Source organism: Rhodnius prolixus, unplaced genomic scaffold, assembly GCF_049639745.1.
Source record: "Rhodnius prolixus isolate KJV_2025 unplaced genomic scaffold, Rpr scaffold_3, whole genome shotgun sequence".
Lineage (NCBI taxonomy): Eukaryota > Metazoa > Arthropoda > Insecta > Hemiptera > Reduviidae > Rhodnius > Rhodnius prolixus.
Window position 1 is genome coordinate 6194270 of NW_027411603.1, and position 27997 is coordinate 6222266.

Consider the following 27997-nt stretch of genomic DNA (forward strand, 5'->3'; position numbering starts at 1 on the left):
TCAGTACGACTTGAGTGATGCAGGGGGATAGATCGCTCGTCGCTCCAAACATATCTATCTAGTCTAGTCTAACATTCATCACCTCTCTCTCAAAGAATCATGAGGTAGGGAGATGTTGTCGTCTTCGACGGTTAACCTTCCTCTTAGGTTATCTTTTTTACTTCTACCACTCTCTAGACTGTGTAACCTTCCTCAAAGAATCTATGAGGTAGGGAGATGTTGTCGCTTCGACGGTTCTCCCCACCCTGCCCCGCCCTTCCAACGAACTTAGTTATATACCCACCCAGAGCAAGATGGCGGCCAATAAACTCACCTGATCCAGTGGCCACTAGATCGCTCCAGCTGTCTATTAGCTCTTGCACACTCTCACGACTCTGCCAGCCATCTTTAACCTTCCTCTTAGGTTATCTTTTTTTACTTCTACCACTCTCTAGACTCTGTAACCTTCCTTTTAGGTTATATTTTTTATTTTTAATGCATTTTCTTCATCATTTTGAATATTAATAAAATATTATTCATTATATTCGTTTTATTTTTACTTTTTCATATTAATTAATAGATTTAATGGAAAAATAAAATAATTTTTACTTTTAGCTTACTTTTTTATTCAATTTTTTTTAACATGCAATTTTTAATTTTGATAAATACATGCATATTACTTATAATAGCTACATACTTTTTTTTATAGATCCCTAACCAAATTTGTTGGTATATTCACATTGCATGGATCTTTTACGTCTTCTTCACTTGGGCTTCCACTGATGTACACTTTTGCAGCCAGCACTCTGGGTATCATCAGTATTGATTCTGAAAATCATTATTTATTGTAATTTAAATAATTAAAATGTTCAGTGAGTTTTACCTAGCATTAAGAAACTAGAGAAAAACATCTGTAACAATTTATGTATATAAATAAAGAAGATTAATTAAACTAAAGAATTGACTTTTTTTTTTAAACCTAAATCTTTTTATTCAATGATAATGAAATATATTTTTGCAAGAAACACCCTTCTTCTACATCAATATGAAAATGAAATATATTTCCAGAAATACAGTTTACTTCCATATCAAGGAAGGACCTCCTTACACACACATTTAACCATGTTGGCGACTCACAACACTTACACTTATTTTTGAGTGTGTTCTTATACTCTTTTTTGTTTGTGGATGTATTTATTTACTTTACAGCAAGAGTTTAAAAAACGAAAAATAATAATGTATACTTTCAAAGAATATATTGTTTTTCAATCTAACATTTATTTGATTTGGACTAATTTTGGTATATAAAACTTATAATTTATGTAGTTCTTAATCTTCAGATAAAACAATGAAAGATTTCTTTGTTATCAACAGCAAACTGGTTAATTAATTAATGAACGTGCAATGAACAAATAATACCAGAACAACTAAATTAAATAGAAGTGTTATATACCAAAAGTAATCGAAAACTAATTAATAAAAAAAATGTTAGTTTGAAAACATTTAAATTTTTATATTCTTAATTTCCGCTTTTTATATTCATGCTGTAAAATAAATACATACAAACAAAAAAGCGTAGAAGAACACAAAAACCCACAAAAATTTATATTATTAAGAAAATAAATATATTTTATTCCTTTGTGTGTGTGTTTAAAGTAGATTAATTATACAAATATAAAAAGAGAGTTACTAACGTGGTTAAATGTGAGTGTAAGATTGATAATAGTGTAGAGTCTAGAGAGTCACCAGCATAGTTAAGTGTAAGGTAGACCAGACAAACCACCAACTGCATAAAGAGCGATACCGAATGATGGCTCGTTTGGAATCACCATTAAGACCAAGAAGAAAAGAAAAATAATAAGTAACTACCTTTATTATTAGATGCTTCCTTTGCTAGATAGATGTTTTACGTCTTTTACCACTTGGGCTTCTATTGATGAACTGTTTTGCAGGCAGTATTCTAGTACCTGCAGTTTTTACTGAAAATCAACAATATTTAACGTACTTGAAATAAAGTTTTTACTGACTATTATCTGGATTAAGAAGTTAGAGAAATACATTTATAACAATTGATGAATGACTTAAACATTTTCATTCAATTTTATTAATTTTTAGCCCAATATTATTAAATAGAAACGAGTTGATTTTTTTTATATACGAAAACGCAAAAAGAAAGATTTATTCAATTTCGAGAAAAAGAAACCGATGTTTTTTAATGTTCTTACTCAATTTGACATGACCAAACATTCAAACACCAAATGTCTTAAAATAGCCTAGCAAAATTTAAAAAATGGTAGGAAATGCAATAATAAAATTAACTAATGAAATTTCGAGGTGAATTTTTATAATGGAATCTTTCTCTCTCGCTCGTTATAATATTAGAACGTTAAGTGGTTTAAATTCAACTTTATGAGATACTGAAGAACAAACCTATTTACAAAAAATATATATATAAATAGCTACCTTTGTGACCAAACGAATAGAAACCGTAGAAAAGGTGTATGTATATCCTGTAATAATAATCAACCAAAACAAATGTACCCAATTTAAAAATGAAAACAAGGTAACTTCACTAAAATCCCTTTTCATTTTTGTGTTTTAGCTAGTATTATTTCTAGAATAATTTCTCAAAACATGCTTACTTGAATCAACAAGCAATTAACATTAATTATTACTTGAATGTAAAATGTATCGTTCATTTTGTTCATCGAAGTTCACTGTTTGTTGAATCTGTTACAGGTTTTGCACTTTCATCCATTATCAGCAAAGATTAATGAGTTTAAATACGTACTTAATGGTGAATCCTAACTCAGCCATGTTTCTTAACTCACACTACACTTACTGACTGAGGGAAGGTTACACCGAGGTTACAAGATATCACATGGTTTGTGTTATTAATCAGGTATACAAAAAATTTCTGAAAAATATTGAAACGAAATTAATGAAACCTAGAAGAGATGGACACTGATTAAAAATAAAATTTAATTGATTATTTTTTAAAATCTAAAAAATTATGAAATCTGAGAATTTAATTGAACTTTAATTTTAATTACCGAATTAATTTATTTTAAATCGTAAATCAAATTGATTTAATCATTCAATATGACTTTTAGCTATTCTGACGATAAGCCGTCGTCTTCTTTGGCAGTCATTCTGTTTAAAAACCATGTATGTACCTTGTGATTTCTTAATTTAACTTCATGATTTGCTTTAATCGCTCCTTCTGGGCCTTCCAGTCGGGGAGTGGCAAGTGCCGAAGGCCTCAAGAAACGACGTGGGCCCCTGCCTTGCCAGAGTAAACCGAGTGCTGACGTTAACCCTGCTATGTATACATTCCAACTCTCGTCTAATTTGATTAAAAAGATACGACATTTTTACTTTATACATTTAATTACTGAGCCAGAGGTGCTATGTACAGGGTAGCCCAGTATTTGAAGTTGCGATTGCAAAATTAATTGAAAAATAAATAACCCTTCTCTAGTTTTGAACAAAAAATGAGATTTCTCCTTCAGTGTATTAATAACTAAGCTACAGTTGAAATGTAAATACAGGTTACCCCGAATTTGAGTCATATTAGTGGAAAAATTAGGAATCCCCGTGTAGTTTGTTAGGAAATTCTAAGTATTTAGTAACTACGTCAAAAGAGGATTGTATTGACAGGGTAGCCCTAATTTGGAATTACCACTGCAAAATTAATAGAAAAAGAAAAATAAGTAATAACGGTCTACTTTGACTGGAAAGATTAAGATTTCCTATAAGAAAAAAAAACAATGTATCTTTAAAATCCGTCGAGTTTTAATTTCTAGTATTGAACACTTGTAATTCAAGATTAACTCTTATAAACACTTTATTTCATTGAATAATGATAATTTTCAGATTCAGCCAATATTGGGAATACTTTCTGTTCATGTTGACGACTCACTAGCTCTATATAGGACCATTTTACTCTCACATTTAATCGAGCTGGTGACTTTCAAGACTTATATAGCTGCTACTTACACTCACATTCAACCATGTTGGCGGCTCTCCAGACTTATAGAGGTTCACGTTACACTTAATACTTTGAAGATTAAAAGGAAAAATAAAAGCAATATTTAAACTTTTCAGTATTTTACTTACAGAACTATTAATTTTGAATGTTTTTTTTTTAAATATATATAAATATTAAATTGTAATGCTTTTTTTCAAATATTATATCAATAATAGTGTAGTAGGTAGATAGAATTCAAACTAAATTATGTTAACTTAAGTACATTGTTAATTAATTATTTAACAAATATAAATTACTTTTTTAAACAGGAAGTTTTTTTTATTAATTATAATTCCTTTATATTACAATATTTCATTTTTATTTATTTTTTTAAATTATTTACATCCTGGATATGGATTCCTTTCACATTACGTTATTTAAGAATTACTAAAATTTCATTAAGTAAAGGCATCAGATTTGGATTAGAATCTTTGGTAATGGTAAATTTTAACCTGGACGCTAAACCTACTGCTTTTATGGCATTTTTTCCACGATGACTGTTTGCAATAAGATACCAAGTAATCAGTGCGATATCGTGTATCTCCCTTTCTTTAATAGATCCATCCAATAGCAGATCAGAAATTGTTTGCAACAGTTTATCTGTAAAAATTATAGCAAAATTTTAGGCTAAATATATACGAACCTTATTTTCTTTAAATATTTTTCCTTTAAAGATTTTTTTTTTCGAATTTGATATTTAAAAAAAGTCTTTTAAGAAAGCCTTATTAAGCCCTAGAAACCTCTAATTAAAATCAATTATGCCCTGAGAACAATGTTATATAATAATAAACCATTACAATTCAATCAACCAAAAAAGAAGATTCATTAATTATTACAGCTAATAAAAATTATTTCAGCCTAAAATAAGTAAAATTAATTATAATAAATAAAAAAACAGAAATAAAAAACAAATAGTAAAATCGTGAGTTGGGACATCGTGTGAATTAAAATAGAAAAATACCCACCACTCCCTGCAAACGTTAATTTATTTAAAATTAACCGTTTAAGATATAATATTGATACAGATATAATATACATAAGACATAATAAATCTGCATATAATACAGATATAATATACATGAGATATAATAAATAAAAATATCAAAATTGGTCTAAAAAATTAATTCCACCCCCCCAAAAAAGCTCGTATTAAAAACTAATAGAGAAGGTCTACAAAAAAGTACTTCGGGTTGAAGGATATTGATGGCGCTAACACACAATCTTCGTCTCATAGGGCACCCAAATAAAATTTTATGCTTCTCCGTTGAGTGATCTTATTCAATTAGCGACATTTAATTAATCAATATCATCAGTTTTACATGAGAAAAAATAAAACAATTCGTTATACATACCTGCTACAATAAATTTTTGTTTGTTGGAAGTGTTAAGCACAAGATTCCTCATCACTGAAATGGCTAAAGTTCTTGAAAGAAGTTTATGGCCGGACATAAAACTCATGATATATTCCAATACAACTTCATTCTACAATAGAATGTAATTTTTCTATAATTTTACAAAATTATAGAAAGTAATAATAATGAAATTTTGTTATACACATACATATACTTTCCTAAAATAAACATATTTCTATACTTTCAGCCCACATGGATCATTTTTTCTATAATATCCTACTGTTTCCTCAACTTGCTGATTCATTAGCAACTATAGTCAATGTTTTTTTTTCTAAATCTGTCTAAAATCTCAAAAATAATATCTCAGAAAGGTTACATACTTAATTCTTTATCGCCTAATCAATTATCTAATCCAGGGGTCGGCAACCTATTTCAAGTAGAGAGACATTTCTTCTTAAATAATTTTAATAAATCTTACCAAGAGCCGCAAGGATGATAGTGTAAAAAAACTCTGAAGATCAAATGTATTCGCAAATTATTATTTTATGATATTCAATAACATTTAAATGTTTTATAAATTTATTTTTACAAATTGCAAAGTAAATAAACAAATAATAATAACTAAACCTGTGTTTGAATGAAAATGGCGGCAGTCCTAGTCCTATATATTATGTACTGTATTTTATTATAATTCTATTCAATTTGAAACCTATCACATTTAAATTTTTTTTTGAAAAAAATATCTTTACTTTAATAAATGAAATTGAATATTTAATAAATATACAATTTATTTTGGACAGGCTGAAGAGCCACAAAATCTGGTTAAAAGAGTCGCATGCGGCTCGCGAGCCGCGGGTTGCCGACCCCTGATCTAATCTAATCTACAAATCTGACCGTTGCTAATGTTTACAATAATAGACTTAGTTTTTAATTAAAGAAAAAAGATTTTTTAGAAAATGACTCTAGTGGATCGTAACGAAACGGTGTGTTTTCTACACACGTAAGAAATATATTTTCGTCTCAATAAGTGAAATTATTTTTAAAATTAATATTATTAAATAATTATTCCAAATAATTGTCTTAGTGAAAAAAAAGGAGGTTGTTGGAGATCCGGTAAATCTTGAGCATGAAGCAGAGAAATGTCCATGGCAAGATTAAACGAGAAGCTCAAGGGCATGTCATACCAATATCAAAGAAACAATTAGTAGATAAAGAACATTTAATGTTCTTAGAAAACAGTCAAAATTTTATTCAATTTATTAGGACAATTTTAGTTAGATAGCAATGATTACGGTGTAACTTAGTTTCATTAAAGATAATTTTAATTTTAGCCACTATTTCCTTTTCAACTTCACGAGTTTTCTCATTGGTCTGAATTTGAGCTAAACAAATAACGACCAACGAGATGTTTTTCCTTAAAACATGTCTGAACTCGAAAACAGAAATTTGAGTTGTTACATAATTTTAACAGATGTTGAGGAGAAGGAAATTATTTTTCGGTAATCGTAAATAAAAGTATTTTAAAAACTCCATCAATTCGGACACAAATGTCTGCGTATTGATCAATAGTTTCTTTTAGATTGGAATGCTGAATACGCTAAATTTTTTTTTCTTTTCAAAATCTTTCTACGCTCATTACCGAAAAAAATGCCATTTACTATAAACTTAAGATTTGATTATTTTATTTAAAAAAATACCTTCATAATATTCGTCTGTCCTTCAACAAAACTTGAGTACACTTCTAAAAACACCAACCATGCTACTTCTATTTCTTCTAATGCAGACGTCTTTTTCTGATGTTGTAATTTCAGAAATTCACTTAACATGTTCGTCTAAAAATAATTATAATATGAGAATTATTATTATTTTTAAATAAAATAGTAAAAAATATTTATGCAGGAAATTGCCAGAGTATAAACTTTGATGAACTCTCACCCACCTCCACCCTCATGTAGCTCATTAGATTTTTTCTTTTCAAAATTGTAAATTTAAAATAGGTTCACTGTAATTAACGGCTTAAGAACAAGTCAAAAAACGTGTTTATTTAAAATAAATTTTTGTTGAAAGGATTTGAAACAAAAACCACAAGTATTTGATGAGATCGTTCAAAAGAATCACACCTTTGATTAAGGGTTTCTTCAAATTTGGAATTTTGACAGAAAAATGATTAATTTCTAATATTAGATTTGTGGGAATACCATAAAATTCAGCAAAATGATTCTTTAGAGGAAAGCCTACGTCTCCTCGACTCCAGAACTGTAATAAAATTAATTTTTACGAAAAAAACTGTCATCAATAAAAGTTTAAGATACATGCTCATGTAAGTAATGAATAAATTTAGTTGAATATAACCTCTTGGAAGATGTAGTTAAAAAATCACGAAAAACTAGAAACACTTTGCAGGAAATTCGTTCAACTGGTCATGCAATTTTATTCAAACTTAAAATGTTACAAAATTATTTTTAACTATCTTGGGATCGCATTAAAGGGTCTTTGTAATGGATCAGATATGGATAAGTTTATAAAACTGGAAAGGCTTTGCTAGGCTAAGCAAATAGCAAGAAAGTAGTAAGAGTGGGCAAGGTGGAAGAAACAAGCAACCTAAACGTGCGCAGCTAAAGTAGTCGGATAGAGAGGATGCTACAAACATCCTGCGGATTCTTTAATACCATTGATAATGATAAAATAACAACAAATTTTATATTGTATTAATGAACGAAAGATACTTTAAACAGAAATGACACTTCAGACTAAATTAGGGGTAGGCCAAATTAACCGGTTTTAAGAAAAAGTTAATAAAAACAAAAACTATAAATTTATTATTTATTACCTTATTCATAACAACCCTGCATTCTTGAGCTTGACATGCATGTACCATCAATTCGAGTAGCAATTTCTTCACTTCTATTCCGTATATCTCCTTAGAATGAAGTGTTATCACAGCGTGTAGGAGAGAATTCGATGTTGGGCACTTTCTTTGGCCAACACCGGCCATTGTACTAGTTAAAACTAATGTTGATGCGGCTGAAAGATAATATTTAAAAGAATACATATTAAAATACTGTATGGCTTTATAATAATTTAAATTAAATATCAGTATCTTGTTATTTGATAAATTTCAGCATTGTAAATTCCTGATTTTGTTTCAGCAACTTTTTAGTTATAATGTCACAATTTTCTTCTAGTTAAAGCTGTTAAGAAGTTCTGTAAATTCCTTTCTGAATTGTCTAAAAACTACTAATTTCTGAGTTTCCATCTTATAAAATTCGATTTAATATGAACAAAAAATGAATTTCGTACTTTCCAAATGTTTTAAATGATAAGATTTAACCATAAACTATTTTTTTGGATCCTATTCTTTTGTTTATTCTCTTAAAGCAATCACGATTCTATTTTTTCAACATTTGAGAATTTAGAAACCTAATAAGACTGAAAAGATTTCATTACTTTCTATCCAATTTATTTTGTACTTGTCGTTTTGTTGGAATTGTGAATTTTCAAACGTGGATAATACCAATATCACATTAAAACAATTAACATGACACTTTTCTGGGCGAAAACGTCAGCATAGGTAGGTAATTTAATAAACTTCTTGAATCATTCTGAAAGTCTGCACGGTTTTGACCAGTAAATGATAGCCTTATTTTAAGATTCAAGTATGAATTCAAGTGTACGTAATGATAATTATTATGCTGTGTTAAATAAAAAATATAGAATAGGTCAGCAACATGTATTGCTATTAGTCATATTCTTAATGAAAGGGTGAGGTTTTACTTAGGTTACACAAGTCCATCGATTTTCAGTATGGGTTCTATATTAATAAAGTTAGCACAAATCGAACTTAAATAATTTGTTTTAAAAGTTAACGGGAAGGTAATAAAACATATCATTACCTAGTGCTGAATCAGCGGTGAAGTTGATCAATGCTTGAAGCAGCGAACACAGAAGAGCTACATCCAGAAGGCACCAAGCCCAAATTTTATGTATACTATCTGCTAAACCAAGATGAGCGCATATCTCTTTAGCTTCCACACAACCAGCCAGGAAATTGGTCAATAGATTTACGTCCACCCACAAATTATATAGAACATTATTAGCCTAGAAAAGAAAATATTTAGTCTAGAACGTAATTTTATTATACCTATGTGAAAAATAAATAAAAAGAAAAATTACTTTTTTATTTCTAGGAATATCTGGTGGTATAACAGCCAAATCAATGTAAGTTTCTTTTAACCTTTCTACCAAAGGCTCCAAGTAACCATCTTCAAGTGCTGCTTGAGTGGCAGCGTGTGATGTACCCAAAATACCAGCAAGTAGTATTCTCTCTGCTAGGCCATTTCCTCTCAAATCACGTATCAGTTCAATATTTACATCTAGTAAAACCATAAATTCGTTTAGATTACAACAAAAGCAATAATATAGCAAAGTAGAAATTTCGTCAACAACGTTTCTAAAAAAAAATATAGAATTTTCGGAATTTATTACCAACATTATTATGTTGAAATCAGAGTAGTAAATAGTGTAAAAGGAGCATTTTAGAAGGAACTTTCCACTACTGTAACAAGAATTGTTTATTACAAAATTAAATTCATCAGACGAGTTCAGATCAACTCGTTGGAAAACTGATTGCATTCTGTACCTTCCTATCCTCAATCGATGATGTAAGCCATGGAAAGTTATTTCCTAGAAAGTCCCTTGTTGATTTAATTACTCATAAAAGATGGATTTAAAAAACAGAACTTGTAAACCAATTGTTTGCTGCAAAGGACAATAATGGAACCAATCAAAACCTTGCAGACAACCAAAATAAAAGAAGTGGTGAACATTTCAGAACATCACAAGCAATGTTTGAATCACAAAAAAGTTACTTTAAATTGTATCCCAAAGGAAGAATTTTAGTGAATGTATATCAGCAGAAGATAGAATATCTGTCTTATCCCCCGATACAATCGAACGCAATACTCATCAATTTTTCGATATCTATGGCTAAAAAAATCAGTAAAAAAAAAAAAACAAACTTAACAAAATACAATTTTAAAATTTTAAATTGTAGTGTAAGAACTGAAGCTTTCGAACAAAGCGATCTTCGATTTATAGTCAAAGCAAAACATGCAATTTTACATGATTCATTTTAAACGCTAAGAATCATAATGTATTATTTCTCCTGCTTTATTTTTTAAGAACAGTGTGCACCGACAAATAGAAATCGGTTATACAGCGCCTTCTGACTTCTAGAGGAAGAGCTTAACTGTTTTCAACATTTTATGCAAACATAAATTGTGAAGTTTATAAGTATAAATGACCCCACGTTCATAAACCCTACGACTGGGTAGATTACCGCTTCATATACATTATATTACATGATAGCTATATTTGCTGTTAAAGTAAAGTTAAAGAGCAACTGGGAAAAAAAGTAAAATAGAAAAAGAGGTGAAACCAAAAATATTAGGCTAAAATCAAATAAATGCTCACCAGAAGTCAAATATGGTGCAAGATGTGTAACCGAGACAGCAGTCTCAAGATCTAACGAAGAAGTAGATGCTTCATTTATAACAGAACAAATACTGTCCATGGCTTCTTTAGTAAATATCACCTTCACATCGTCCTGATTATTTACAATTGAAGCAATCAAATGGATCATTTGTACAGTAAGGTTAGATCTGTTAACATTTTTAGCTAAAAAAAGAAACAAAAACGGAGATAGCAATCAAAAGAATTGAAATTTAATTTCACACTTACTGAATTTGTATGTTTCTGAGAACTTACTGTAAGTAGAGTCTTGTAACAGCCATACTAACACAGGAATGCAGTCCCTGATTGTGGCTGAAGGTTGATCAGTAAATTGTACCAACAATCTCCCGACAGATGTATACATGTCGACTACGTCTTGGCTGTATACTGTCTTACAACTTTGCCACTTGTGCACCTGTCTGAATTTAAAATTTTGCTATTCAAATATTATAAAAATAAAGATTAGCTATTAACAAAGATATCTTAATGATTTTTTTTTTGCGAGGTAAAATTTTGGAGGTACCTAAACAATTCCAGGATGAAACCTTGGGAACTGGCCAGATTGGCTACCTCACTTTTTTCCTTAGTCATCAGGTTCAACACCAAATTACAGCATGCTATCAAGAGACCAGGCGTTGTAATGCTGCTCACGATGACACTGTCTGAGAAGATTTTACATGAAATTATAAAGTTTTTTTTTTGATAAATTTTAACTAAAAATTTAAATAAATCACTCATATATCTTTCTCTTTTTATAAATTGCAAGGTAAAATGGAACCATCTCATTTGAAGATGACTGCAATACAATAGATTCAATTTAGTCAAAAAGTGTTGTGACATTTTCCCAGTTGAACAATTTTTCTTCAAATTCACAATTTTAGCGACATGTTCTCATTAATATTAGACATAAAATGTTCATTCAGAGAATGTGCACTTTTCCCTATATCTTTACTTAAAAATTGTCAAGAAAAAATTAACAAAAGTTACATGAGTAACTAAAATAGTAAAATCAAAGAAACAATTTGGATAGTTTTATCTTAACATTTTTGGTTTTAATAACATTGAAAAAAGAAAACTCATTGAAAAGTGATTTGGTTAAGATTAAACAAAAAAGTGAGTTGTAAGAAGCTATTATGAAGAGAAAATGAGCGTTTGCATTGGTAGTTGTTCCCAGCGATTACACTGGTTTCCATAAGTTTTTATTTAAAAAAAATAGTAATAATAATAAAATACCTTCACTGGATAACTCTTCAGCATTGGTTGACAGTGAGAAATCTTGGAAAAAAGTATTCTGTTTGACCGGATAATAGTCAAATCGAGCAGCTATTACTGCAAGAAAACCAAACAATCCAACTTCACTGCAAGATTTAACATAACCCTGAAAACAATAATATTTGTTTACAATAATAATAATTGATATTAGTATTATTTTTTAATATGGTAAACTCTGTCAATCAACGGACATGAGCTGTCAGAAACTCCTTAAGAAAGAGAAAAAATCTAAGGGCTGGCAGCAGAATTCGAATCTGACATCTACGCATGGGAATTCCAATACACTTATCAAACTATCTCCCTTTATAATTACAACTAATATCAATACTTATCATTTAGATTTAATCACATATTTCAGATTAAAGCAAAAATCTGGAAATGCTAGATTACTATATAAGTTTTATTGATTTCTTTCGTATCTTGCGCCAAAACGGTGACAGTAATTCTCTATACACTTGCCTAGTAGACGGACCACCATACGGGCTAATCTCTTGTCTAAAGAAAGTGAAAAATATTTTGCAGAAACTTGGAAAATGATATTTGAGAAGGAATCATATCTTCTCCCCTTTACGGTACAAGGAAACAGAATAACTTCTCCATAGAATCCTATTCTCTTAGGAGATCCACGTTAATAGATAGTGACACGTGATATTGCGCTAACCACTGAGCTAATCTCTACTTTTCTTTTTTTGTTATTACCAATTAATTTTGTTCAAAATAAAAAAAAAATTAAAAGGTAAAAAAAAACTATATATTTTTATTATTTAAAGTACCTTATTCTGTGAAGTGATGATAATATTTGAACAAAGAATGGCAGCTTGTTCGCGAGCAAGACTAGCTTCATTATGATCTATTAAAACACTAATAAACAAAAAGAATATGTTAAAATAATAAAAATAATAATGAGCTCATTTTTTAATGAATATTAAGGTTAATAGAGTAATGAATGTAATTACATACAGCCTGAAGCGAGTACTTTTAATGTTAACAGAAAAATTATTTTACTAAACAAAATTAAAAAAAAAAATGCTGTTACATGCCGATTTCACAAATGTGCATATTAAGCCCTACTAAGGTTTCGTTATTGTAAAACTTAATGATTTTAACAAACACAACGAGGAGAGATCTCTTCCAAATAAATCTGAAAGGCAGTTTGGATTTAAATACATACATGTGTATTTTATAAAAATAAAAAACTTAAGTAATATTTGCATTATTAAGTAAATGTTTCCGACTTTTTACTTTGATTACTACTTTTTAAGTTGGACTAAATATTTAATTTTGTAATTACAAAAAAATGGTTATTTTACGAGTTTATTATGAACTTTTAATTTCAGTTGAATTTGATTTAATTGCTCTGTTACAAAAAAAGGTGGAAATCTTATAGACTTAATCAAAATAAATGAATAATACGACAAAGAACCTGATGTAAACAATCGCATGACTTTCTCTTATTGCTGTTCACGTAAATAAAACTTTTGAAAATGAAGAATAGCAAACACAGCTTGTTTGTCTTCAATATTCTGCATGCTAAGTATAATGAAATAATACTGTTGAAGGAAACGTGACATTACAGCTCTACCAGAACCACATTGAAATCAATGTTCACTAAGACTTAGTGAATACTCACAAAATACATACGTAAGGCCTTAACCGTAGGTTAACCATCCAGGGAGGAGGTAAGACTAAAATTCAATGGAATAACACTTAAATGGGGACCAACATGTGAGCTTAGTCATTCCCAATGATTCTAAAATTATAATCACTTTTCTGGATAACAGTTTTTAACAAAAATTACTGTTAAAATAAAAATCAATTAGGGATTAGGGCTGATTTATCTGAAAAATCTTGTTACGATAATTACATTAAATAACTATAAATAATAAAATCAATTACCTAAGTGAAGTTGTCCAAAGTGTAGGTAATAATGACATTAGGGTGCTAGTTGCTGCAGAATCAAAACACAGACCAGATATTAATTCTAGAGTGGCGGATTTCACAAGCAGATCACGACTTGCTAGTAATTTATTTAACCATTTGCATTCAGCCGCTAGCCAATCTTTAGACTTGTTCTACAAAAAGATTGAGAATCAAATACAAATATATTAAACTATAAAAGATTTAAATTAATAAAAGTATAATATAGAAAGCAAAAAACTAACTTTGTGCTTCTGAGTCAATAAATTACACAAACAAAGCAAAGTTAAACGAGTGATGGTAATTCCCATGTAAGAATTTGGCGAAGAACAATGAAATGCGTTCATTAAAAGCCAAAGAGGTTGAGGATTGAATACCAGCTTCATTGAGGTCATTTTCAGTAGGCATGTAAGAAGTTTATCCATTATGGCTGAATATATAAAACAAAATTAGAAATTATGGAATTATATTATTATACTTTCGTCCAAGAAAGTAAGTAAAAATTATTAGGAATTGAAATCGTGCAATTTAAATTTTGACTTTATTCTGGAAATAACATTTGTTTAATTCCATAGAACACAAAGAAGTGCTTTTTACAAAATCTGTGTAACTTTTTGTGGTCACAAAAATCAAAAAAGAAATTGCCAAAAAAGTTTAAATTTAACGATAACTTTAGATGCAATTTTTGGGTCCTTTTTCATAAACTTTTGGTCGAAATTGATAAACCTGAAGGGCCACAAAGTAAACTGTTTTGTTTTTTAGATTTTCTCAAAAAATAGCTGCTCCAATTTGTTTAAAAACTTTCTTAAAAACTCATTGCTTTTATGAAGTTCTATAACTTTTTAGTACTTCTCTATTTCTGCGAAAAATAGATTAAAAAAAACAAAAAAAAAAAACGAATTACTCACCAAGACTATAAAATTTATGAGTATGACTTTGGGACAGACATTGGACCAATATTTTCACAGTATGATCCCAGCTGTTGCCGTCAGTAGAATTCAAGCAAGTTTCTATTAGTGTAAGTATCTCCACTGATAGTTCCTTGTCCTAATAAATAAAGATTAATAATTAATAAAAATAATAAATGAATAAATAATAACGCAACAGTTATTAGACAAATTTTATTGACCATTCTTTACCTGGAAAGAGAAAGTAAAAAATAAGGATTGAAGATTTTCAAGAAAGTGCTGCAAATGATTATTGATAAAACAGTGGTTCCTAAATAAAGAGTCACAAATAGTTTTTAGTTGGATCGCAATGCCCTGTTAGCATCTTTAAGATAATCTTAATGCGATAAAAAGGCCCGAGAGAGGCCTAATTCCCACAGACCTAACTTATAGCATTTTTTTCGTCTTTTTAGGATGTTTACTTTGCCCTCTATTACTTCGGAGAGCGTAAATAGATACCTTCGCGATCCAACCAAAAACCGTACGGATAAAATCAACTATGCAGAAGTATTCATTGAATTGTAAAATAGTTTTGTGGCAAAATGTGAATTTGCTTCACTGTCACTTATCCAATGTTGGATAGATCGCCAAAATTCTGGGACAGTAAAAAGAAATTAAGTATTACTTAGTAAAACAAAATTTTTAAACTTACCAAAGGAGTGCTGTCAGCTACAAGAATCTGTGTTAGCAGCGTACACAAAACTGAAGAAGGATCTTGGAGTAATGAGATTATCCATTTATTTTGGCACGGTAAACTGTCTATAATGAGAAATAAAAATTGTATTATACTTATAAAATCAATTTTTAAAATTAAATCTTCAGATTTAAAAAACTATTTAAACTTACCGACAACAGTGGTTAACAGGCGAATTATTGCTACAAGTAATTTCTGATCGGGCACACTAGCTGGTAAAGTTGTTAGATATCTTAAGAAGCTAGATTCCCATGGTAAATCGTTTAACTCATCTTCTCCAGATGTAATTTCCTTCATCTTTAAATATCTAGAATAGTAATTAATTGGTTATGCTAAGATAACTGTTATTTAAAACAGATGGCAAACCATGTATAAGTTTATACATAGAAAAACACTAGAATAAACATTTAAGAAAATTACCTATTGAGTAGAAAAATAGCTACAGACGCTGATTTATGTGAATTAGCCATTGCAAATGATTGGAGATATCCGCGAAGATTGTGTACGATATGGGATTCCTTTAGATCTCTAAATGATTGCAAAGATACAACCAGAAACGGAGCTTGTGGTAAATCTTCAAGTTCTTTGGTGATAGCCTCTTCTATACCACCTTTACAATTGGCTAGGCACCATCGTAAAGCTAACGATTTTTCCACAGTTTTGTTTTCTTGTAATCTACCTAATATTTAAAAATAGAATTAATTTCAAAGATTACTTTTAAAATTAGGCTCATATTAATTACTTAATCCAAAATTACTTCTCTTTGAAGGTAAAGTATATTGGCTAACTTTAGCATGTGATATAGATTCAAATGGAATTCTAATTCTGGCAAAAAGAACTTCTGGGAATGATACAGTATCAATTGTGGTTAATATTACATCCGAGTATGCCATTAATGCCAACAACTGGGCCACATCTCGCTGGATGCGCCATTCTGTGTTGAATACAAATAATCCTAGAAGAAAAAAAAATCTTTTGAAACGCTCAAAACAGTTTTCTTTATTATTATAATTCAAAATGTACAAATCTTCTTAATACTAAAGGTGTAAGTGTACATCACATAAATGTGGTGGTAAGGATTGTACGTGTCTTAATGAACTTGTACGAAAATCATAAAAGCCCAACTCTCAGATTCCCCCATAAAAAACTATGGAGATATTTTCAAGAAAAATCTTGAAAGATAGTAAACATATTTTAATCTCTCGAGTGGAATAGAGCTGGTATGCACAAATGGAAGCCCATCCCACTAGATCTGCTAACTTAATCTGGCCTAATGGTTTTTTTGTTTTTGTTTTTTTTTTTAGCTTGATAAGTTAAGAAAATATCAGGGTGTTCCACTAAGAGTGGGTCAGCCACAGGCTGTGGCAGAAAGAGAGGATAAAAACAATTAAATCCTGTCTGACTGCTACACGACCGCCAGTTCACCCCGGTCACTGGGAGACCACATGAGTGACAGATAAAACACTAAATAAACAGATGGATAAACCGTGGACCTTGTAAAAAAGGAGAAGATTCTTTCATCAGAATTACTAAGGTTGTCATAATAGTCGGGCAGCACCGCCTGAGAAATAGGACAAAGCCTCAAGCTCTAAGCTTATAAATTTAAAAAATACAATAAACCTATTAAAATTGCACATACCTTTCAAGATGCAACAATATAATTGATAATTTATAGCAAAGTCATGTCTTAATTGAATGTTATATCTTGCTAGATTCCTCAAAATTGCTACTGATGATGAATATACTTGGGCACAGTCTTCTTCTAAGTCTTGCTGAAAAATTAAAACCAAAATATCACTCATACATGCCATACTGATAATTGCATTTCACATACTTGAAATTCGCATTTCTTGCTTTTTTTTAGAATTATAAAAGTTAAATCATTACAGTTCTATGTGAAATAAGCAGCTTTCATATAGTCAACAATAATTTATATCATAATGTTCTGTTCCATTGTTTACGCTACTAAAACTTTTGTAATTTATAAATCTCAATAAATTGATAACAATAAATCATATGTTAAGAGTTGTGGATTTTGAAGCAGAAACGTGAGAGAGTTAATAAATAGCTGTATCCTTATCTCGGAATGTTCCTCAAAAATGAATTGTATAGGAGGAATTCATTATTAAATCTTCAGTAGAAAGATAACCAACTTAAAAGGTTTTCTTCGTCTTTACGACCAATATGGGACGTTTAAAGAAAACGTATAACTCATTTTCGATTTTAAATAATTAAACTCAGTAAACCGAAAACGACAATAGACTAAAAGCTGAATACAAAGTTTAAGCTTTCTACGACATTTTTATACAGTCTCTAAACAGATAAATGCAGACTATCCGCATATCCATATCTAAAATTTTATAATACCGAAATATGTATTTCATTTTCGGTGTTAGATAAAATAAATAAATAAAAAGTATTAGCAACTTTTAGAGCTACCTCTAAGAAATTAATAAATTTCAAATCACATACCGTCGATGCAAACAACAACTTGATAACCATATCCAGTCCATGATTGTCCAGAAATACTATATGAAGGGTATGATCTTGCATAATCAGGCTGAGCTGTGTTAATGCAGACTTGATTAATGCCCTGTCGTCATCAGAACATGAGGAAATCACCTCTAATACTCGCAATAAACTTTCTTCCTGATTTTTTGTTTTTTGTTAGGAATAAAATTAATAAATAAAATATATTAGAATTGAATTATTTTTTTATGTTCCTTACTACATACTGCAAAATTACTAGGTGGATTAGTTTTTCCTTGCAAAGCATCTTCAGAGAAATTAAATAACTGATTTAGAACGATTGCACTTGCAGTGATGTCTAACATGTACATTAGCCGTATCTTAGCTTCTTCATAACTGGTTAAATCCTTGGAGAACATAAGTCTCAAATTACCAATCAGAACCTGCGACAATATGTACGTGATTCAACAACATTATTCAATTAAGATGCGCCTTGGTATAAGATTTAATATGAAAATATACAATTTTTGTTTTTGCAAACACCAGTTTGCACTAAAAAAGAGGAGCATCGAAAAATAGTAATAACCTAAGCATGTATTTTTAATAAAATTAGAATTTTCGAACATGATAGAATGGGATCTCAAGAGCCAACTCTTTTTACTTTTAGAATAAGGAATTATCTGACATGAAATCAACCATTTTGTCATGAGTTTTATGATTTATATCAATGCAATGTAAATATATTTTAATGCTATTATGCAATAAATAAAAACTATTGCAAGAACTTTGAAAAAATAAAAATAAAAATCTATAAATTACCTGCATATCAGTTAGATGAAGAATTTTAGACATATCCGGATCAAGGGTGGATATTATCGTACGTCCTAGAACCGTACTTTGTGAAGAAAATGCTTGCAGTAAAGGAAGAACAGATGTCAATTCGTCTACTAACCGTGCCCAGGATAGTGCGGGCAATAACATTTGACATTTTAATGTCAGAGTTAAAATTGTTTCAGCCCATTTGCATATCTGTAAAGAAATATTGTTTTCTTAAATTTAAATTATTTTTTAAAAAAAAGGAGTCAGTTTTGAGAATTTGTTACCCAACCGTACAAAGCACTTGCTTTGTCTTATACTCCAACTAATGGTTAATGGATTGTTGTCCGGCAGCCACTATTTCCAGAAGCACTTATTTAGCATTAGGTAATCAATTTTAGCTTCTCTCATTACCTACAAGATGGGATAGATGCATATACTGATGTAGTCGCTGAATTACTACTACTACTATTGGCGCTACAGCCCATTACTGGGCCTTGGCCTCCTCAATCCGCTTCTGCCAGTCCTCGCTATCCATTCTTCCAATTTCTCACTCCTAGCAGGATTCTGGCATTCACTCCACCTTATCTTAATTTAGGCCTGCCCACTATTCTGACCCTATGTACACTTTCCTGCAGAAGCCGTCTGGATGTTTCCAACTCAAGACACATGGCCTGCCCGTCTGAGCCTGCCAAACCTAATTACTTTTACATTGTCTGCTTCCTGGAATAAATGCTATAGTTCCTGATTCTTTCTTCTTCTCCAAATTGCGCCCTCTTTAAAAGGGCCAAAAATTCGCCGAAGAACTTTTCTCTCGAACAGTTGCAGCATTCTTTCATCTTTTTTTTTTTTTTTAAATTATTTAAGCTTCGGAGCCGTAACAGTCGACGAATTGTTTAGCGAAATTAGTTGGGCTCCAGAATCACCAGAATTCAGGAAATTTCGTACTTTGTCAAAATATATTTGCTCTTTGTCGGCCGTGTTGCAATCTTATTTATTTTAAACTATTGATAAGGGATATCAAACAACAATATGTGCGTTTCTTACTTGTTGATCACTTCTTTTTGTTGTTTTTTAGTTTTAGGTTGGTTTTAAGCAGGACCTGAAAACTTCCTTTTTGACGATCGTTTAGACCGGATGCGTGTCCTCCTCATCAGCGATAAATGTGTGCTTGGTAAGAGGAAATAGATCCATGAGAAGGTTATACATGTTGTGGTTTAATGAGGTGATTGCTTAGACGATCTGTTTCTGCTACCTATTTATTGGGTTTCTGATTTTGTATTCTTATATTTTCGATCGTATTTATTTCTGTTCTGCAATTAATAGAGAAAGGATCTTTAAAACACAATTTCTTCAGTTTTTATTATTTTTGGTCGTAATCCTGGGGTTGTTGGGGTTATTTATTATAACTTATTTTTTGCTTTGTTTCATTAAAAATCCCAAATAGAGAAAATATTGTTAAGTTTTAGCGTGTTCAAATAAGAAAAGATAACAGCTTCCTTTCTGTTATCTCTCTCTGTCTGTCTCGAGTTGTTTAATTATTTTCTTCATATTTCCTGTCTCGTAGATGTGACTGTACAATTTTTTTTTTTTTGTTCCTCACATATTAAGCACGTACAGGGCAACTCAACGTCTTTCTGAGTGACCCTGAGACCCTTAATTAGGCAACAATTATGAATTAATTGAAAATAAATTTAATTTACAGAGAAATATAATGTTGTTTTTGAGATTCCTACCTTTATATCATTGCTGGTTAGCCCAAAAGAAACAATCTCTGTAAGTGCTTTATTGTTGATAACAAACGATAACCTTGGTAGAGGATCCTCACTAGACAGACACTTATTTGGTCCAAGAAATTTGCTAATTACTTCACAACAGCTTTCATATGTTGAAGATTTTATATGATCATCTGACGATGACAGCAACAACAACGTAATTTCCTGTGCTGCTTCAATATAGCTAGGTTCTAATTCATATCTTGTGAATTAAGGAATAGAAAATAACATATATTATTTTAAATAGCTTAAGCATTAGCCTTATTTTAGAATATGTTATACAAATAAAAGAAAATACTTTGATGTAATTATATCGATAAATACTGGAATAATCCTGTACTGCTGATGAAATTCTAATCCAGGAAGTGAAGATTTGAATGCCTTAAACAATTCGTTCATATTCATTTCCGTTGAATGATATAAAAAATGTGCACCTTCTTCTAAAGATTGGCCAATTTCTTCATAATCTTTATACACTGTCTCCTTTTGATACTATAAACATTAAAATCGAAAAATTTATATATTTTTTTTCAATTCTTGTTTAACTGTTTTCAACAAAACAATTAAGCCTGCAAGAAGACCGATAAAAGAGTAGCAATGTTCCATATACCCCTCTCCTTGTAATATATTTTCATTAAAATAACTTCAAGCGGAAAGTTAATTAATGTAAATTAACAACACAGAGAAAAAATGGAACACACTTAAATTAATTCACTCTTCGGGGAAGAACCTTACTCTTACTCGCACTTTAAGAGGGAAGCTTAACTTTCTAACCGTTCAGATTTCAAGAAATTGCAGAAAACTGAAAATCTTTCGTAAATTCGAACTTTCAGTCAAGCTATTATCATAAAAGACCGGTTTATAGGAACTCTTTTAATCCTTAATATTACATAATTTATAGGAACGTTCATTCAAACAGCCCTATAGAGGGTAGCTTGATTACCTCACACAATTTTTTTTTTTTTGTTTAATGAATAAACACAGATAGAAAATATTTCGGCTTCTCAGATTCTGCAGTACTTTCTCTTGACGATGGATCAACAACTATTGCTTCTTTTTATACAAACAATAGTTTTTGAGAAGACTTTAAATTTCGACGATTTTAGGCCATTCAAACAAAAGAAAAATTTACCTTAAAAGTTTCAACGTAGGCCAAAAACAATTTATGAACATTTGGAAAAAGTAGATAAAGTACAGGATCCAATAATATTATCGTCAGTACTTCTTGCAATTCCTTAGGAACAACTGTCATACTAATATCCAGAGGAACTAATGTCTTGAGAATTTTGTACACTGATAATTGAGCTTCTAATCTCGAAATAGCATTTATTGATCTGCAAATTAATTAGAATTAATTAGGCGCTAAATTACAAGGAAGTCGTTATGCCAAAAATAAATATATGAATAATAATAGTAATAAATTAGAATAGAAAATGTTTTTTAAAATCAATTCTATTTTAATTTAGAGTATAGCAGAACGAAGGAATAAATAAAATCATTGCAAAACACATCAAATAAAGAAGAAAAACACTTTTGTTTGGAGATTTTATATTTTCTTATAAAATAAAGTAAAACATCTACGAGTATTATTAGAAGAGAAACTAAGAAAGTACTGTTCATTACGATTTTTGCTTTAAATTAGGTTCGAAAACATTCTAAACAGTTTATTTCAATATTCAACTGAGAACGTTTGAATCTAGATGCAAATAAAAGCTGAATTCGAAAAATCACACTGATTCTAATATTACTTAAAAATGACATATTCTTCTAACATATGTATTCTGTTAAAAGTCCTATGAACGAAATATAGATCTTCAGAATTATTTGTAGATTACAAAGTAAAGGCAGTGTGGACATAGAAAAATAGCAAACCTACTTAACATTTCTTGTGATACCAAGGAAAATAGTAATTAGCTTGTGGGTATAACATGGCAATAATGAGTTACGAGTAGATAAATTAGGGTACAGAATGTAATGTCAAAAGAATTAAAATAGATATGCGTAGGAGAATATGTTCGAGTATGATGTTAAATACAAGCTCCTTATCAAGCTATATAGGAGATGAGAGATGAGGGATGCCGAAAAAATTATAAGCTAAAGTTAACGATGAAAAAACTTTCTAGTTCCCAGTAACCGAAATAATAATATTAACAACACTGCCTAGAATGCGCTACAAAAGGCATGGAGATTTAAACAATTACTGCCCAGGAGGGCTAAGTTAATTACTTAGAAAACGATAATCAGTTTAACTATCAGATATGCTACCTGGATGGTAATAAAAGAAAGCGAATGCATGAATGGAAAAGAAACGTTCTTCAAAATATACAGCCCGACGTTGTTAACCCGAAGAAATACAGCAATCAAGAAGCTTTAAAGGGAGAAGATCATAGTAGCTCACATTAAGAAAAGTACCAATGAGATTACGACGTCATTTGGAGCAAGGCTGCCTAAAAATTTCTTATGAAGCAGGTCCGGAGTAGTACCTTATATGAGTACAAGGTTGACAGCAATTAATCTAGGCTTAGGTGGTTGGAGGATGTAGACGAAGACCTTTGTGAGATGGGGATCAGAAGATTCAAGATGGAGGAGCAACGTTATCGTAGAAACCTAGGATCCAGTTATCCTTTAACTGAAGACATATATTTGCTTCTAAACAAGTAGTTTGCTTTCAAAACGAAACCTAATCACTTGAGCATAAAAAAAATCTTACTTTGCATTATTCAACGTCCTAGCAAGCTTAACAAGAACTGAACTGATGCTTGCTTTTAAGAAATTAGTGCTAGGGTTAGCTTCATTCCAAAAAGTGTTGAAATCAATTATACACAAGTTGAGCAATTTAAGTACTTCTGGAACTCTTGAGTCTAAACGTTCTAACAATAGTCCACAAAAATCTTCTAAAGAAAGCGGACCCTAGAAATAATATTGCAATCATAAACAACTTAGCTTTGTTTCATGAAATTATTTATGACTATAACTAGTAAATTACTGACCACTATAGAGTGACTGACGGTACTATTCGGTGATAATGCCAATTGGTTTAGAACAGAATCTCCGCTGGCGCCAATGTCCTCAGTCAGGATTTCAGGAGCTGCCTAAATAGAACAGGAAAGGAATAGAGTTATCAGTTATGTCCATAATATAGAAAACAAAAGTAATTAGAGTATTTTTAAGGAAATAACCTCATAATTTCAGCACTTACAAGTAATCTGCTAACCAGTTGTTAGATTATTCAAGAGACTACTTCATTTTTAAAGGTAAAAAGGAAGCAAGTCAGATTCCCAAAAACAGTTGTAACAAATGAAGAAAGAATAGCCAGCCCATATTATTTTTTAATGAATAAGAAATTTAATTTAAGACATCATTTCAGTAAAATGTACTGTATCGGTTAGTAAATATGTACCAAAAATTCAATCGTGATAACTATAGAAAAAAAGGAAGTACTTTACTTATATGTACATACTTTCTTACATACAACGATAACCTAGATTATCAACAAATATACAAAGGTTATGCAGATTTTGTTTTTTCTTTCCAATTAGATCAGTAGACCAGATAGTCCGCTATCTTGGGCTTTACATCGACTTTGAAGCTTACTTGGATCGTCACACACGATTTAAGAGAACACAATTAAACAAATTCTTCCGAAATCTTATAAAACTACTAATAAACATATCAAGATCTTTTCTGGACAATTAAAATCTTATTTATTTAAGTCTTATTTACCGAGTTGACCTATCACATCGAACTGAGGGACAAACCTCTAAAGAATCCCGTTCTTGAAAAAAAAAAACCCTTCTTCCACAATTGGTGCTCTTTTCTCATTCACCAATCAAACCATTCACACAGAACTAACCATTCCTTTCGTCATACCCTAAACAGAAAATTCCATCTTAACTTAGAATTTCTTCCCAATCCACTTAGTACAACACCTTTCTTCCATACAACACGACAAAAGTTTTAATGAACGGTACTCTTGGGATTTTCTCTCTGATAAGAAAGTCCATAGACATTGAAGTGTTTCCACTGGGTTACTTCTACTCTCTGACAGTTTTAAGGAGATTTAATATTATCCTTATTGTTTATAGCACAATTCTGCGCAGATTGTAATTAAATAAAGAATTTATTGATTTATTAAATAAACATTTTAAAACTGAAAAAAAAGAGGAAGTTATCAGTATTATATTAAAGAATTCACCTTTGTAACATTGGCTGAAATTATAGCTGGGTCGACATTATAATTGAACTGTTTAATCAGAGATTTTGTTAAACTTCGAAAACATTGCAATATGTATTGATCGCAGCAATCACTCGCATGAAGATCAAACAGGGCCTGAAATTGTTATTTAAGTAATACAATTAATGAAATCTAACAGTTCAATCAATCTAATTGATTGCCAGCATTTTTTAAGACATATTTTCAATTGTAACAATAGATTTAAAATCTCAATAATTACAGTAGTGCATCCAACTTGTATCACTGTAATGATGCTATTCTTTGATACTATATGCACTTTACAACACTTAGATATTTATACCTACATATTTTTTTTTTTATTTATTTATTGAATATTACCGATAATATCGCAGTATTGTGGAGAAAAACTTGAGGTGGAAAATCATGTAGTACTACTGTTGTAAAAAAATAGACCGCTTGTGCTGATTGAGATGGATCCCTGAGTGACATGTAAACGGTATTGAGAACTGAGGTATCTGCATGATCTAACTGAAGAGCTGGCCATAACACTTTACCACTTGACTCTGTATTCTTGGTTTTATCACTATTAAAGCAAACAAAAAAATTTAATTTCTATAAAGAATAAAACTATTACAAGTAAATTCTTTTATCTATAATGGAGTGCACAAACTTATGAATCTAACCCACAGAAAATATCGTTTTATCAAGACCTAACTGTAATAAAGATCGTAAGAAGATAAATAAAAAATTAAAACCAAAAATTATATTTATTCTAAGCCCATTCATTCTTAACAAAAATTATTAAAAGTACTCTTAGTGGCGTATTCTTAATTTTTACCCAAGCTGTGCTATTCATACAATCATACCTTTATGATGAACTTTTATCAATTTTTACTCTTTTATAGTCTTTAACTACACAAATGTTATCAGAGAATAGGATTTAAAGCCTTAACACATATTTTATTTTGATTTCTTTGTGATTAAAGAAATTACTTCTGTCGACTTTCAAAAAAAAAAATTTACAACTGTAAGACTTAGATCCTTGCAATTAAACTAGAACTAGTTTTCGTTCGTTTTCTATTCAATCGGATTAGATAGAAAAGAAATTAAGAAATCTTGTATGGACGACTACTGATGAAACTTGGCTAACAATTAAAACAATAAAGGCATTATGATGTAAATTAGAGACACTCATAATTCATTAAACATCTCTAACCATTGAAATTAAGACTTTCTATTTTCTATTAATTACAGTGTAATTTAAAATAGATTGAATTTAGCGCAGAACTAATTTCGAATTACTAATTATTTGAATTCTTGGCGTTCCACTTCGGTCGCTAGCAACTTCTGAAATTTAAATAGTACAACACCCTCATTTTTGGAAATTCTAATATCTAATGATCGAAACTTCAGGACAATATTGTAATTACTGTAGAGATCCAGTAATGTTTTGAAAGATAAATTCGTATATATCCTCAACTTTCAAAAGAACTTAAATTAATGATAAATTGGCACTACCTTAATATCTGTACCATTTATAATGCTCTACCTCTTGTACACAATTTTAACTTACATCAGCTGTAGTTACTTTGAACATATGAACAAAAAACTTGAAAACTGAATATAGATTATTATTTAATTGTAATTTTTTAAAGAAAAAAAAAATCAGTAGAATCAAATGAAACTATAATTTTGAAAATATTTGTAATAAGTTGAATAAGTAGTAATTTTTTTTGTCTAAGGACTGAAAAAACAAAAAATTTTATAATTTAATTACCTTTTTGTAACATAGTTGGTTTGTGAACTTGTTAAGATTGTAGGTTTGTCCAAGGAATCAAAAGTAAAATCATACTGTTGCCTTTCACTAACTGTTTCTAGCTTTACCTCATCATATATGTTCTCGTTGCTTTCTGGTACAACTTTTTTGTCGCTAGATGTTTCTGGAAACGTTATCTCGGCCAAATCACACAATTCATTAAAAATAGCCTTCTCATCATTACGCACCGAAGAATGTAAAATTTTAAATCCCGGATCGTATCGAAGAAATTGGTTAACAACATCCTTATCAGTCTGAAACAAAATATGAAATCAATACTTCTGTTTCAGTTTATCGCATAAAAGCGAACTCCATCAGAGGTAGCTTTTTGAGTCTACATTTTGGCAGATACAATAAAAATTATCTAAGAGGAAATCTTTACCTGACTTTACTTTATCTCTTTACTTGTTCGCTCAGAAAATTTTAAAAGCTTTATACAGATTAGATACTAAAAAATATTTATGTACATGCAAACGAATGTAAGAAGTTTTAAAACTGAAAGATTTATAAAGCATAACTGGATATGTACAAGATCATTGACTGTTTAGCAATCAATGATAAATTTAAAAACCAAGTAACTGCAATTTTAACATCTTACCTTGCACAATCTCAGGATAAGATTCAGAACGGAAGCTCTGCACGGTACAGTACACTGATTGAACCAATTTATCAGATTAAAATATAGATCAGGATGATCTATCAAGATTTCAGTATTAAGTACTCCTAAATTCAATTTAGATATAATACTTTCCAAAGCACGTACTCTGATTTCTTCCAATTCATGGCCTAAAAAATTATTCTATGAATAAATACTTGGCTGTGATTGCCGAATTAAGATTGACTATTCATTCAGATTTCTACTTGTTATAGATAATACACTAATTAGTCATCATTACTATATTTATACTGAGATGCCTTACTCAATATCAATTCATTTGTAAAAACAAATAACAAGATACAACAAACAAGATATTTATAATTTCCGTAACTTGAGATAATGTTCATTTCTAATTTTAAATATAAGAGACTTACCAAGTTTCTGAATATTTAAGGATAAACCATCACCCATAGTACATAGTAAAATCTTTTTAGAAACATTCGCAACAATAGATAAAGATTTGAATGAATCATTAAAGCAATTTCCACAAGGTTGTATTTTCAAAAAGATGTACGTGTCAACAATCAACAGGTTATGTTTGTGAAAATAGGAGCCAAAAATCAATT

The 27997-nt window shown here is 30.2% G+C and overlaps 2 protein-coding genes and 1 long non-coding RNA gene across 15 annotated transcripts in view; 1 reads left to right on the plus strand and 2 right to left on the minus strand.

Moving 5' to 3' along the window:
• Positions 1–939, plus strand: part of LOC141453742 (RCC1 and BTB domain-containing protein 2-like) — a 40898-nt gene extending 39959 nt beyond the window's left edge. For all 8 annotated transcript variants that reach the window (XR_012458155.1, XR_012458156.1, XR_012458153.1 and 5 more), the window contains one exon: positions 689–939. The gene's annotated coding sequence lies outside the window, so the exon portion shown is untranslated. The remainder of the gene's footprint in view (positions 1–688) is intronic.
• On the minus strand, positions 582–2819 carry LOC141453754 (uncharacterized). 2 transcript variants are annotated; one of them, XR_012458167.1, is made up of 3 exons: positions 2443–2819; positions 1849–1958; positions 582–807 (listed from the first exon to the last, which is right to left on the minus strand). It is a non-coding gene; the product is annotated as an uncharacterized lncRNA (long non-coding RNA). The 2 variants fall into 2 exon arrangements; XR_012458166.1 differs by having other exon boundaries at positions 1849–2815.
• Positions 2820–4279: 1460 nt separating this feature from the next.
• LOC141453737 (rotatin-like) lies at positions 4280–27965 on the minus strand. Of its 5 annotated transcripts, XM_074127292.1 has the most exons (32): positions 27806–27965; positions 27372–27559; positions 26735–27027; positions 25336–25540; positions 24958–25092; positions 23753–23854; positions 23473–23672; positions 21895–22096; positions 21061–21254; positions 20724–20964; positions 18991–19200; positions 18438–18614; positions 18175–18351; positions 17342–17474; positions 16460–16657; positions 16123–16381; positions 15855–16009; positions 15661–15767; positions 14970–15108; positions 14307–14491; positions 14041–14216; positions 12918–13005; positions 12106–12250; positions 11396–11534; positions 11128–11291; positions 10834–11037; positions 9535–9734; positions 9255–9459; positions 8192–8385; positions 7059–7193; positions 5362–5491; positions 4280–4609 (listed from the first exon to the last, which is right to left on the minus strand). In XM_074127292.1, the coding sequence occupies exons 1-32, from the start codon at positions 27840–27842 to the stop codon at positions 4383–4385; spliced, it is 5544 nt and encodes a 1847-aa protein (XP_073983393.1). In that variant the 5' UTR covers positions 27843–27965; the 3' UTR covers positions 4280–4382. The 5 variants fall into 5 exon arrangements, 3 of the variants coding, with proteins under 3 accessions (XP_073983393.1, XP_073983395.1, XP_073983394.1); XM_074127293.1 differs by lacking the exon at positions 4280–4609 and having other exon boundaries at positions 5374–5512; XM_074127294.1 differs by lacking the exons at positions 26735–27027; positions 27372–27559; positions 27806–27965 and adding an exon at positions 26476–26556.
• Positions 27966–27997: the final 32 nt, after the last annotated feature.

Coding starts and splice junctions, on each gene's coding strand:
- LOC141453737 (XM_074127292.1), bottom strand. CDS start 27,842: ATGGGTGATGGTTTATCCTTAAATATTCAGAAACTTG. Junction 27,028..27,371: donor TTATCCTGAGATTGTGCAAG/GTAAGATGTTAA, acceptor ATTTTGTTTCAG/ACTGATAAGGATGTTGTTAA. Junction 19,201..20,723: donor TAACCAGCAATGATATAAAG/GTAGGAATCTCA, acceptor ATTTCTTTACAG/ATATGCAAATGGGCTGAAAC.